The sequence below is a fragment of the Canis aureus genome, chromosome 8, assembly GCF_053574225.1.
Source record: "Canis aureus isolate CA01 chromosome 8, VMU_Caureus_v.1.0, whole genome shotgun sequence".
Lineage (NCBI taxonomy): Eukaryota > Metazoa > Chordata > Mammalia > Carnivora > Canidae > Canis > Canis aureus.
This window is the reverse complement of record NC_135618.1, coordinates 28,500,206-28,514,756: the sequence shown is the minus strand read 5'-3', so window position 1 is coordinate 28,514,756 and position 14,551 is coordinate 28,500,206. Positions and strand designations below refer to the sequence as shown.

Sequence of the window (14,551 nt, the reverse complement as noted above, 5' to 3'; positions counted from 1 at the left end):
TATATTGCGGCATTCCCAATAACAAAAAATCGGGTGGTTTTTTGTTTGTTTGTTTGTTTTTTGTTTTTTTGTTTTTTGTTTTTTGTTTTGTTTTGTTTTTTGTCAATACACAAAAGGCAAAAAGAAGTCTTTTTCTTGAATTTTTCAAGTTAAGCATTTAGTACCTTAATCATGCAGAATCAAAATTGCTTTCATTTACCATTGTTTCTGCTTAGGAAGAATTGTTTTTGCTTTTTGTGGGATTTTTTTGTTTTATTTTGTTTTAAGGATTTTATTTGTTTGAGAGAGAGAGAGAGTGTGTGTGTGTACCAGCAGTGGGGAGGGGCAGAGGGAGAGGAAGAAGCAGACTCCCTGCTGAATGTGGAGCCCGATGTGGGACTTAATTCTAGGACCCTGGGATCATGACCTGAGCAAAAGGCAGAAGCTTAACTGACAACTACCCAGGCACCCTAGAAGAATTGTTTTTAAAAAATAACTCTATTTTCCTTGATAATAAGTGACATATACATATAAAATTGGTAAAATACAGTAAGTATAAAGAACATGCACACATCTGTAGTTTCACTACCCAGATATAACCATAATTAGCTGACAGTTTGGTATATTTTCCTTTAGTCTTCAACTCTTATCTGTATATATTGACCCGAAGGTGACAAGCTGAATAAAGAAGAAATTACAAATTCTAGCATATTTTTTTTTGTGTGGTATTTATCACTTCTTGTTACATTTGTGTAATAGAACAGATTCTTTTTAAAAAAAAAAATTGGTGACTAAAATGGTTCTGAGACATTTTAAAGGACAGATAAATGAGACAGTTCAGTGAAACCAGATAGCAATGATTTCTGCATACAACTGCATTATCAGTTGCGGCTGACTTCAGGGAAAAGGTTGTATAATTTTTTCATCATTATGAAATGCTTCCACTTTCTCTGTTGCGTGAGTGACCCTAATTATTGCCATATGTTCTGTTTATATAATACATTTCTACTTTGGAAAAAAATGTATATTACTTTTAAAAAGTAACAACTCATTTCCTTCCTTTTTTTTCATAATACAACACTCATTGTAATAAACAGCATTGTTTTGACCTTATAGTAGTTCTTACTGGTAGTTTTCAAAAAGCATTGAATTGATTTCAGTGTTGTCCAGGAACTAATGTAGAAATGATAAAGTCTAACCTAGTACAGAGAACCCTAAACTAGGTAATAAGGAGATCTGTGCTCTCTATGTAAACTTAGAAGAACTCATCTAGGTAAACTCCCTATTGTTTTAGTCACTTTGGAATTATTTTGACCACCTGCTGAATCATGGGCACATTAAAAATGCTTTTTCTTTCCTTTCCATTTCCACTATAACTTTTTGTTTTGTTTTGTTTTGTTTTACAATTTTATTTATTTGAAAGAGAGAGCAGAGGGAGGGGCAGAGGGAGAGGGACAGCAGACTCCCTGCTGAGCTCCCCAGGGAGCCTGAGGCAAGGCTCAATCCCTGAGAGCTTGACCTGAGCCCAAGTCAGACACTTAATTTAACCACCCAGGAGACCCTCAACTGTAACTTTGTAGTCAATATTTTAATACCTTATCATCATTCTCTCCCACATAATAGTTTTCTTTTTAAGTTGCAGATGCGATTGTACCATTTTTCTACTTCAACAATCCTGGTAAATCCTCATCCTGTGTAGAATATTCAGTTATTTGTATATGTTTACGTGTTGGGCATATTATAAACTTCTTGGTTTACTCATCTTCACATCTTCCATTGTACTTTGTCACAGTGCCATGCATATAATCAGTATACAACAAATATTTGCTGAGTTGAATTGTTTATTTACTTATCTTTCCCTCCCCACTCCAAGCTGATATATCTTTGGAATTATGAACTTTAATTTAAAACTCTTCCATTTAATTAGTATCTGAATTCATTCATACATGATCATATAAATTTTGTGGCTCTTTTGTCTTCAACTTTATCTATGTACCTAGTATGTGACCATGTGCATAATCTTTCTTAGTGTCAGCAAAATCAGTGTTTCATCAGTGTTAAGAAAAATGTTTGTGGGAATTAAAAAAAAAAATTCCAAGGCCAATATTCTGTATAGAAAATTGGTAACTCTTTAATATGTGGTTTTTGTGGTATGTTTGTTGATGACTCTGCTGGGTCAGCTTTCTTTTTACTTCACAGATTTAACTGATCTGACTTAGGATTTATATTTATATGTACCTTTGTGGAGCTTCACAAAGTTATTAGCAAGTTAAATTTTCTGATTTTCTATATGTAAAGAAATTTTTTTAAAAGATTTATTTTAGAAAGAGCACGAGCAGGAAGAGGGGTACAGGGAGAGGGTTAGAATCCTCAGGCTGACTCCCCACCAAGGGCAAAGCTGAGATCATGGCCTGAGCCAAAATCAAGAGTCTGACACTTAACCAACTGAGACACCCAGGTGCCCCAAGAAGATGTTTTTTAACTTAAAAATCACCAGCTGTTTTTCATCTGAATATAAAATGACAAAGCATTAAAACCTAATTAAAATGGATTTTATGAAACAGCTTCTGAAAAGAAGGAAATATTGGTGGCAGTGAGATGAATTAGAAGATAGTTAAGGTTCAGGCAAGTGGCATTGAGGACTCAAACTAAGGTAGTGGTGAAAGAAATGAGGTCAGTTCTAGATAAATTATAGAGCTGGCATTGACAGGAATTGTCACATGGTAAGCTGTCAGGAATTGGATACTTGTTAAAGGCCAGTCAGGCAAGATAATTGCTTAATGCCATGCTAAGGATTGCCCAAGGGTTCCCACCTCCCTTAGGTTGTTCATACCGTCTTGTAATTTCCCCATGATCAACTTCCCCCATCCTGTCTCCTCTTTAAGATCAAGTTTATATTCTGACTTCAGATGTCATCTTCTGGTGCTTTCCAAGTGGGGATAATGCTCAACTCTTTCAATACAGCCTGTATCTCTTTTTTTTATAATTATTATTTGCTACCTAATATTTGTCTTTCTTGTGCATCTTCTCGCTTTAAATATTGCCTAATATATAATTAAGTGGTTCATTTTTGAGTTTTTATCTTCAATAGATGAAAACATAATCCAATATCAAGTTAGATAAATACTGCTTTCTTTATAACTTCAGGTTAAAACTAAAAAAGACCTGTATTTATATACTGTTCTTAAAAAAACAGCTCTTTTTGTGGTCTCTAAATTTAGATTTGCATTAATAACATTTTGGGGGAAAATGATCACAGCACAAAGGCTAACATTTATAAGACAGTGCTTAGACTTTTGCAGCCTCATTCTTGTGACAGTATGATTTTACTCCAATTTATTTTATGGTTTACTGGTAAGTCCTTGGATTGTGAAACACAAAGGACTGATCTTTCTGTTCTTTGAGGGACTGACATCTTAAATGGTGCAACTGTTTGCATAATGTACCAGAATTCGTTGAAGAAGTTTGCGGCACTGCCATGGGAATGGTTACAGTCTATAAATCAGGGTCCTAGAAAGCAGTGCTTATGTGAGGTTTTCTTTAATCCCCCAAATTAGACAAGTCCAAGAAGCTTTTCCACAGCATGCTGCAGCTAGTGTTTATATGTGACTAGCATCACAATTCTCTCTTAAATCATCTATCCCTTTCTTTCTGAATGAACATTATACCTTCATGAGTATATATATTTCCATAACTCTTAAAATATTGAAGACCTAAAGTGTATGTTTCTTTAACCTCGACAATTTTCTTTTTTACAGAGTAATACCAATATTTCAAAATCTGATCAAAGATGCCAAAAATCCTTTATAGAATGTAAACTGCTAAATTTATCTGAATTAAAGCATACAACAACAATAAACATCATCAACTGTGTTATTTCAAATATTTGGCAATATTTTTGAGCTTACTCCAATAGGAAAAGCGGTTGGATTATAGCAAGACACAGCATTTTAGAACATTTTCAGATCATCATTATAAACATCGTTTTTATATCATCATGTTCCTAATATTTATTGTTTCTACTATCTGCAATGCACTAAGCACTCTACACACTTTATGTCATTTAATCCTTAAAAAAAAAAAAAGCACATTATTAGGTTTATAGTTATACACATCTTGCAGGGGAGTTTCTTTTTAAAGTCAGGAAAATTACTTGTCCATGATCACCCAGCTAGGAAGAACTAGAGCCATGGCTCCAGAGCTTTTGCCTGCTCTGTGAGGTATGAGCAAGACTACATTCTCCATGAAGGCCACAGCTCAGGTTTGATTCTCACTTTTATACCTATGCAGAGCGTAACGTCTGGCATATAGTGGATGATCTGTAATAAACATTTTTTAGATAATTTTGCCTCTCATAGAATAATAACAATAGCAGAACCTTCCAGCAGGGCTAGGCGTATTCCTTGTAGCTTGGGTGAAAGTATTCCAGGAATCTTACATTGGAACGCATTGGAACTCATCAGGTAGATGAATTTTTCACAGAGAAACATTATATGTGGCAAGAAGATTGATGACTGAATTCTTGGAGTTAATGGGTCTTTCTACACCGATCTGAGAATTTGACTGCCACTGGATGGCAGGGCTTCCATAGACTTTTTAGACAGTTTCCAAGTGGACTTTGGGAATAAAGCTCATTGGTAGGTAAATTGGAAGTCGTGGCCATGTAAAGGACTTGAAAGGGCATCAGACACCGCTGCTGTGTGGACCAAAGAGAACATTTACTACTGTGGTGACAGATTTGATCCCCAACCCATCTCGGGTCTGGTTCTCACTTTTTGTTTTGTTTATTATCTTTAAAATAGTAAGTAGTGAATTGTTCCATTAGTAATTGATGTTTTTATTTTTTCTAGTTGTATAAGTTTGGAGAGACGATTTCTATTGTTTTTTGGACAGACACTTGGAGACCGGAAAGCTTCTTTGACAAAGTGAAGAAGAATAGACAAAACGGCATGCATACATTATGCTTACTAGGTAAGGATTTTGGAGTTTCCTTAAAGCACAATATGGAGTGGTCATATTGTTCTCATTTTGTTCTGTGGATGACTAGCTAGACGTAAGAAAGGACCCAGTCTAACCACTCTGCATGCTACACGCTTTCCCATACTCTGGGATGTATGCATTTTCCGTTCCAAACACCACATGGCTATTCCTGCCTGCATACTATAGTTCATGCTACTCCCCTCCTACTCCCCGCCCTCTCATGGATCCTCTCCAGCATTCTATATCTTACCCATTATCCATCAAGACCCTGTCAATTAACTGCAGTTCAGCACACCTGTATCAAACGTTGATTCTTACCAAGTGCCCTTCTCTGTATGTTCTAGAGATGTTCTCTGAATACTACAGTATTGATGCTATCAGAATCACAGATTTGAAACAGACTCTGGAGATCATCTTATTTTACAGATGAACTGGAGGCCTGGAGATATTAAATCATTTTCCCACTGTGTTACCTACCTTAACTTGCTATATTTTATGCCCATTTTAGAGTTAGGTTTTTTTATGGAACACTAAGGAAATATTAGAAATACGTCCTGCCCTCAGGGTTTTGAAATCTAGTTGCTAAGTACAAAAGTTTAAAGAACAATTAAGTTCTATTGTATGGAGAGGCAGGAAAGACAAGCCAGAACTTTGGCTCTTGAATTCTCTTTCTAAGAGCTGCCCTTTTTCTTGGCTTTCCTGGGAAAAGACAAACAAGGCTAAACAATCTATCTTCCTTGCTCCATTAACAAAAGCAGGAACAAGGTGTGAAGTATAAGATATCATGATTCCAGATCCTCAAACCATAGATCTCATCATTTAATCATCTGGAATTCTCATCATTTAAATTAGTATATATTTATTGGATGCCAGCTGTGGTCCAGACCCTGTAGGGATTCGTGAGAATATACCATGTTAGAAAACTACAGAGAATTTAAAATGTACTCTGAAAGATAAGATATACATGATGTAAAAAAAAAAAAAAAAAAAAAAGATATACATGATGTAATTAGAGATTAACAAAATATAATAACTATATAGATATTTCAAAGAACAAAGAGCTTTTGAGGGGAAGTGAACACAGACTTTATGAAGGAGTTGGGACTTATGCTACTGAAGGAGTAGTTTAAGATGGGCTGGTGGATGGGTGGTAGTAGAGCCACGTGAGTGAATTTATTCAGTAGACATTTATGGAGCATCTGCTGGGTACTTTGCATTTCTAGGTGCTTACTAAGGTGAATAGAAGATGCTTACCTTCTAACAAGTAGAAGTAGAAAGGAATAATTGTGGCCTGTGTGAAAAAAAAGGAAAGAATATTAAGACAGGTCTGGTGTGAGATCAAATATTCAATAATGCAGTCTTTTAATGCAGTTTGATCAAAAAGCATTTGCCTGTAAAAATCCTTCCCAACACTCCTCATTTTTAAAACCAGGTTCTATAAAACATACCATTTAAAAAGTTAAAATAGTAAACTAAAAGCTTTATTGTCACAACATTTCAGAACCTTAAGGTGAACAAACTAATAAGTGTGTTGAATTTTAAAAAAATTTTTTAAATCTTAACAGATGCCATGTAAAGGAAGTCTAAGTTGACATTTACTGTTAATGATACTGCAGGCTATTTTCAATAACCAATACACATTTTTTCTTCTATGTGCTAAGCAAGTGGAAATTTTAAATAATTAATGATATTTTGAACCTGAAAAATACATTCACTGCTGCTTATAAGAACATTTACAAATACTTATAAAGGATTAACCTCTGCTGTATTTTCCTAGGAAACTGTTTAATCTCCTTTATAAGAACAACTTTAATAATCACTTACGAAAGCTATAGAAGTCTATCAAAAAGACCCTTTAGTTATGCTGTATTTATTTTTGCAAAACCAAACTTTGGCTGAACCATTTGTTTTTAGCATGTAGAACAGGAAGCAGCTGTTGCTCTTGCTGTTGTGTACTGAGTTCCTGTGAGGATGTAGAGTGCTTGTAATTTTTTACCTTTTACCAAATTGTTCAGCTGAGCATCAGTGATTAACAAGTGTAAGGAATGAATATTTGTGACACTTGCATTTCAAGCTTCAGGGAAGCAGAGATTATATGCCTTCTGGACCTGGTGGTAGCCCAATCCCTGGTAGTCAGTGCTTGGGAAAACGCTGTTGAGAGTATGAATATTTCTTATTAAAGTGCTTATTTATAAGTTATTAGTCATGTCTTACCCATTCACAAGAAAGCAAAGGTTTCTTTTCAAAATATGAGAATTTTCTTCTGTTAACGTTCCATGCATTAAAGCTTATATTCTTGTGCCTGAAAAATAAAGAACAGGAACACAGTAAGAGTTGGGTCTATGCAGTTACCAGCTAGTACAAATGAACACAAAGATTTTGATTAGCTGTTAGGTAGTGTATATGCCAATATTTATCTTACTCTTTCCTGTGTCTTCTTTTCCAAGAGGAAATTAGATCCTTTCAGATGATCTCAGGGCCAACCTCATGTTTGTGTTCTAACTAATGACCTTTACACACCACAAGCTTCCATTCTTCTCTGTATTTCAGTAAAACACTGGCTTGATACAAGTGTGAAGGAAGACTGTCATACGCTCTCAAATGAGCATTTGAGAGACTTGAGAAGAATGTTTCCCAAAAATTTAAGCGACTCAACTGAAATTTACACACAGGGTTTTGGATAAAGTAGTTAATTAAAAGAGAACTATTTTTTGCTTCTTACAGACATCAAAATAAAGGAGCAATCTTTGGAGAATCTAATCAAGTAAGTTCTTATCTGAGAATGTTTATGTCTATTTTTTTATGTCTGTTTTTTTTTAAAGATTTTATTTATTGATTTGAGAGAGGGCAAGAACGTGCACACAAGCAGGGGGAAGGGGCAGAGGGAGAAGCAGACTCCCTGCTGAGGAGGAAGCCCACTGTGGCTTGATCCAGGGACTCTGGGATCATGACCTGAGCTGAAGGCAGACACTTAACCAACTGAGCCACTCATGCACCCCTGTTTAAATCTATTTTTAATTTCTTGCACAATAAATTCTACGTGACATGAATTCTAAAGATTGTTGAAGATCAGCTTTCATTAACAGTTAAAAATTAAACACTTAATCTTATGAAAGAGGGATCCCTGGGTGGCGCAGCGGTTTGGTGCCTGCCTTTGGCCCGGGGCGCGATCCTGGAGACCCGGGATCGAATCCCGCATCGGGCTCCTGGTGCATGGAGCCTGCTTCTCCCTCTGCCTATGTCTCTGCCTCTTTCTCTCTCTCTCTCTCTGTGACTATCATAAATAAATAAAAATTAAAAAAAAATCTTATGAAAGAATGATAAGCAATGTGATAGGGCAGAAATATCAATAGGTCTTACAGATTCAATACTGAAACCGGTGGGTGGTTGGCACCTAATAGGCACCTGTAAATATTTGCAGAATGAATTAATGAATTGGAAGTCAGAAGACATGGATGTGAGTCCTGAGTCTGCCTCTGGTTATGTGCCCTTAGGCAAGTTACTTTGGTTTCTGAGTCTTATTTGACTAATGAGCACATGAAACATGGCTAATGTAACCGAGGAACTGAATTTATAATTTAATTTTAATTAATAAAAACAAGGTTTAATCCGATTAATAGTGAAATGAAATAGGCCAGGCAAAAGTTGGTCAAAACAGGCTTTTAATGGGATGCGCTCTCTCGAGGTTCCGCAGGCCACAGGGGAGGGAGAGAGCCGGGAAGTCACAGGCTGGGGAGGGCAAGTGGGCTTTAATGGGAGGGGAAAGGGGTTGTGTGTCTCTATGGGGTGATAGGTATTAGGGCATGTTACTGGTGGAATCTGCTTGGGGCGATAACTCCTCATGCCCTTATATGGGGTCTGGGTAAAGTACAGTTCAGGTTTCCTGCATAGGTCCTGTCTTCCCCTGATGAGGTGTCCTCGGTCGGTCTGCTGGTGGTGGGAAAGCTCTGAGGTGGGAGCCACAAGGTGGGGCATCTGCTGCCATTTTGTTGGTGCCTACCTATCCCCCTTGATCCCGCCAGCCCAACAAATAATACTCAACTTAGTTATTGGAAAAGTATATTTAGAATAACTTCAATGTGTAAATCTACTTTTATAGCCATGAATTTTATGAAATTTAAATACAGATTAAATATTTCTAATGAAAATTTAACATTTGAATTTTGTGCTATAAGTATGAAATACCAGATGTCAAAAACTTGGTATAAAAACAGTCTCTTTTGGGACGCCTGGGTGGCTCAGCAGTTGCGCATCTGCCTTTGGCCCAGGGCGTGATCTTGGAATCCTGGGATCGAGTCCCACGTCGAGCTTCCTGATGGAGCCTGCTTCTCCCTCTATGTCTCTGCCTCCCTCTCTCTGTGTCTCTCGTGAATAAATAAATAAAATCTTAAAAAAAAAAAAAAAACAGTCTCTTTAATAATTTTTATAGCTGTTGGGACACCTGAGTGGCTCAGTGGTTGAGCACCTGGCTTTGGCTCGGGGTGTGATCCCGTAGTCCCAGGATCGAGTCCCACATCGGGTTCCTTGCATGGAGCCTGCTTCTCCCTCTGCCTCTCTCTCTCTCTCTCATGAATAAATAAAATCTAAATAATAATAATAATACTTTTTATAGGTGTAAATGTTGAAATCTAGTATTTTGGATATATTGGGTAAAATAATATTAAAATTTTTCCCTTTTTTAATATGGCTGTGAGAAAATTTAAAATTATGTTGTGGTTTGCATTATATTTCTCTTGGACATTGCTGACTTAGAGAATTATTTTGAAAGTCAATAAAAGGGCAGCTCGGGTGGCTCAGCGGTTTAGCGCCGCCTTCAGCCCAGGGTGTGATCCTGGAGACCCAGGATCGGGTCCCATGTCGGGCTTCCTGCATGGAGCCTGCTTCTCCCTCTGCCTGTGTCTCTGCCTCTCTCTCAGTCTCTATGTCTCTCATGAATAAATAAATAAAATTTAAAAAAAAAAGTCAATAAAATCTGTATGAACTGTTTTGTAAGCTACATAGTAGTATTTTTATCAGATTGTTGGGCAGACATGGTAGGCTTTAAGCCCTCAGAAGTAAACACATCTGATCCTCCAAGATTTTCAGATATTTACTGCTTTGGTTTCCTTTTCTTATAGGAAGAAGTGAAAAGAGGAATATATAGTTTAAACATGGTATAAAAATGAACACTATAGAACCTGATTAAGCCAGGATCTAGAACAAATTGCCACTTAATTTGAACTATTTTTGCCTAGGGTATCACTTTAAGTAAAAGTAACTTTGATTTGAAGATTTATCATTAAGTTGTTGGATTTTTACTTATGCCAACATTTCAATGGGATCAGAGGACAGTTGAAGTAGAACAATGAAAAAAAGTTTAAACTTAAAAAATTATGGTATTCATGCTTTAGTATACCTAAAGTGGGTAACATATGAGTGCTTCAAACAGAATGTAGACTTATTACACTTGGGGAGATAATTACATTAAAAATGTATTATGTAATCTCATGGCTAAGAACAGTGGCATCTCGTTTTATATTTACAGAGGAAGGAAGATCTATGAACCTCCTCGGTATATGAGTATAAACCAAGCAGCCCAGCAACTTCTGGAGATTGTTCAGAATCAGCGAATGCGAGGAGAAGAACCAGGTACTCAAGGCCCTAAAAGGGCTTCTTATGTTTCCTACTGCTACATTGAGATGTGTACATGATATAACTTCACATATACCCCCACACACACATCACCACAACCAAAGTGAGAGTGTGTTTGCATTGTATTTTTTCTTGTCATTTTTTAAATCACTTTTAAATTTCACAGGCTGAAAGTTGTACCAAAGGAAAAATAATGAGAGTTCTTTCTAGGAAAATTAATACTATTCCAGAAAGTGAGGATTTTCACAAATTAACTGTAAATCAGGTTTTAGGCAGCCCGGGTGGCTCAGTGGTTTAGCACCGCCTTCGGCCCAGGGTGTGACTCTGGAGACCTGGGATCAAGTCCCGCATCAGGCTCCCTGCACGGAGCCTGCTTCTCCCTCTGCCTGTGTCTGCCTCTCTCTCTCTGTGTGTCTCTCATGAATACATAAATAAAAACTTACACTAATAAACTCATTACATTCTGTTACAAGGTCCTGTTTTTGAACACCTATATCTTAATGGAAAAAGATACATGAAGAGATTCTTGAATGTTGTTTATTTCTTTCTCATTAGTAGGCCTTGTTTAAAGTCATGAAACAAATAATTTGCAAGGGTGTTGCATATCCTAAATTTTGAACCTTAAGCCTAAACTTGTATGGATGCTTATCCTTGTGAATATCATTTGCCTCATTTTGATCATGTTCAGTTGGGACACACTTTCCCAACTAAACAAAACCATGAAAAGATCAGTACTTAAAAGCATAAATAATATCATAATGCTTGTTATTTGTTCAGGGCTCTGTAGTAGTGGTGGTGGTGGTTGTTTTAATTTTTTTTATTTATTTGAAAGAGAGCAAGAGCATGAGTAGGGGGAGAGGCAAAAGGAGAGGGAGAAGCAGACTCCCCTGCTGAGGAGGGAACCTGATGTGGGGCTCAATCCCAAGGCCTGGAGATCATGACCTGAGCCACCCAGATGCCCCACAGCTTTGTAGTTTACTAAATACTTTAATGTCTCTTATCTTATCCCTTAAAACTATCACTTAAGAAAGATAGTATTCTATTTTAAAAAGTGAAAAAAACTAAAGTTTGACATAGCTAATTAGGTGGCCAAGCGAAAAATCAAATCTGTGTATTTATCTCATAACCTGCTTATTTTTCTAGTATATCTTGGTCAATGTGAACATACTCAAGCAATTTATTAAAAATATAGGCAGGTAGTAAACATTGTTCACTCTTAAAGACAAATGCTATGCAGTCGTAAAGAGTATGGATATATCAAGTCCTGAAAATATAAACTAGTTAGGTAGTTAGTGCATGTAACTTGGAAAAGCCTTAGATAAACCGATATCTGTAATGAGTGACTAAAGAGATTGAAGATATTTGGGGCTTCTTTATTTTTTTTTTTAATTTTTATTTATTTATGATAGTCACACAGAGATAGAGAGAGAGGTAGAGACATAGGCAGAGGGAGAAGCAGGCTCCATGCACCGGGAGCCCGACGTGGGATTCGATCCCGGGTCTCCAGGATCGCGCCCTGGGCCAAAGGCAGGCGCTAAACCGCTGCGCCACCCAGGGATCCCTTGGGGCTTCTTTAAATGTACTTTTGGTACTAATGTTAGTTTTAATGTTGGACAAGATAATGCATTTGCTGAATTGAATGGCAATTTTTTTTTTCTTCTCTTAATAGCAGTCACCGAGAAGACACTCTGTGTTGGCTTAGCCAGGGTTGGAGCTGAAGACCAGAAAATTGCAGCAGGCACTTTGCAGCAAATGAGTACTGTGGACTTGGGAGGACCGTTACACTCCTTAATTATCACAGGAGACAACATGCATCCACTGGAGATGGAGATGCTAAGTCTGTTTTCCATACCAGATAATAGTTCAGAATCCTGTTGATGAACTTCATGAACATTTTCTATTGTTAGATGTTCATTTGTTTCAGTCATATATGCACATACACACATTTGCATAATGTATAGTTCTTTTGGTTTACCTAATAATTATAAAGCAAGTGACCAAGAAGAAAGATGTTGATTTAACAGTACTTGGTTTCCTGTGGTAATGAGTTTTTTTTCCCTATGTCATTATCAGTTGTTGCAACTATTTTGGTGATTTTTCAGGATGCACACACATGGAGCAGACCAAGTCTAAAACTTGCAGGGGCATTCATAAACAGAGTTGTTTAAAAGCAGTTTTTACTTATGAAATAAGTTTATACAATGTGGAACTTTCTTCTTTCTTAAAAAGTCAGCTCTCCTGGCCACAAGATGGGTTGTCTTGACAGCAGATGGTATTAGTGCATATACGCAGAGTTGGGAAGAATAAGTCCTACTTACTTAAAGCTCAGCTGAACACATGCCACAAAATGACATCCTTTTGAATTGCCTTGTCTTGTTTAAGTGACATCCTAATTATGTGGTTCATATTCTGCTGTATTTTGGAGGTTATATAATTGTTGAATTATGAATGTTCAGCCAGCCATGTACAGTTGCTGTTTGGTTTTAAATAGCATCTTTCACATCCAAGTTGACAAATGGAAAACTTACCGACTACAAAATACAGTTTTAAAAAATTTAAGTTTGGAGGCAGTGGGTTAGTCAAGATTTTTCATATAACATAACTCAGTTGATATGTCACTGTATGTATGCAACTAGTCACATTCATTTTCCCAGTTGTAAATAGCACTCCGTTTATTATTTTTCATGACAGTAGAGTCTTATATATTTTGTTAGTTCATAACAGAAATGGCTTTGCTATATGCAAGTTTATTGGTCTAACTCTAAATAGCCACGAAGGTGGCTTTATCAACCATAGCTTAAATTTCATTAAATTCATTGAAAATTGAACATACACTTTCCTACTTCCTGGAAGCATTAATTAACAAGACATTATTTTGGGACACCTGGGTGGCTCAGCAGTTGAGTGTCTGCCTTAGGCTCAGGGTGTGATCCTGGAGTCCTGGGATCGAGTCCCGCATCAGGCTCCCTGCAGGAAGCCTGCTTCTCCCTCTGCCTATGTCTCTGTGTGTCTCATGAATAAATAAATAAAATCTTTTTAAAAAGTTACTTTGATTTCTTTCTTTCTTCTTTTTTTTAAAGTAGTCTCCATGCCCAGGATGGAGGCCAGCACTGGGCTTGAACTAACAATCCTGAGATCAAGAGCTGAGCTGAAATCAAGGATCTGATGCTCAGCCAACTGAGCCACCCAGGTGCCCCTGACTTACTGCATTTGAAATAAAATATATTTTACTATATATGAAATATTCCATTTTTAGTCTTTTACACGAAAGAGGAGAGAGCAAAAGACATTTAAATGCCAGTTCTGTGTTGCTTTCTTTTGAGCCATTAAAGCGAGCATTGAAGAATTATAAAAAGAAAGACTTCTAGTTTTGATAATGGTTGAATAGCTTGTAATGTACAGCCCTCCCAATTGTAAACTCTGGACAAAATATAACTGTCTAAAGACACTGGGAAATGACCAAAAGCAGGCTGAGGACTGTACTTCCCCTCAGTACATTCCCCAATCTGGTAAAGGATGGCTAGAATGCAAGAGAAGGTTACAATCTTACTGGCTTGAGGTGTCAAAGAAATTGGAGGCTGCTAGTGGGGCTGTAAATTGAGGAAATTCTAGAAATGAAGGTGGCACCGAAGGAGAAGCCAGCTTTCCAATCTGCATATAAATCTCTTAACTCTTTGGCTAACTCCTAAATTGCACTTGTACAGGGAAGTCTCCATGAACCTTGTGGAAAGCCAGAGATAGAAGTCTGGAAAAATCCAAGCAGAGCTTGTTGGTCTGTATTGCAAGAGAAAACAATTTCAAGCTTGAATTCTGACAAGTTAGAAGGCGTGGTAAGCACCTTAGGCTTTCTGTCAAATACCTAGAATGGCTGTGTGTTAGAAAAGACTGCCCAGGACTAAGGATTTGCCATTGAAATTAAGACCAAACCTTTTTTTTTTTTTAAGATTTTATTTATTTGACA

At 37.0% G+C, this 14,551-nt stretch overlaps 1 protein-coding gene across 2 annotated transcripts in view; it reads left to right on the top strand.

Annotated features, from left to right (window-relative positions):
• Positions 1-13,637, top strand: part of DPH5 (diphthamide biosynthesis 5) — a 36,508-nt gene extending 22,871 nt beyond the window's left edge. For both annotated transcript variants that reach the window (XM_077905632.1, XM_077905631.1), the window contains 4 exons: positions 4,830-4,950; positions 7,684-7,723; positions 10,484-10,587; positions 12,260-13,637. In XM_077905632.1, the coding sequence (XP_077761758.1) occupies positions 4,830-4,950; positions 7,684-7,723; positions 10,484-10,587; positions 12,260-12,468 (474 nt within the window). In that variant the 3' untranslated portion in view covers positions 12,469-13,637. The remainder of the gene's footprint in view (positions 1-4,829; positions 4,951-7,683; positions 7,724-10,483; positions 10,588-12,259) is intronic.
• The last annotated feature ends 914 nt before the right edge of the window (positions 13,638-14,551 follow it).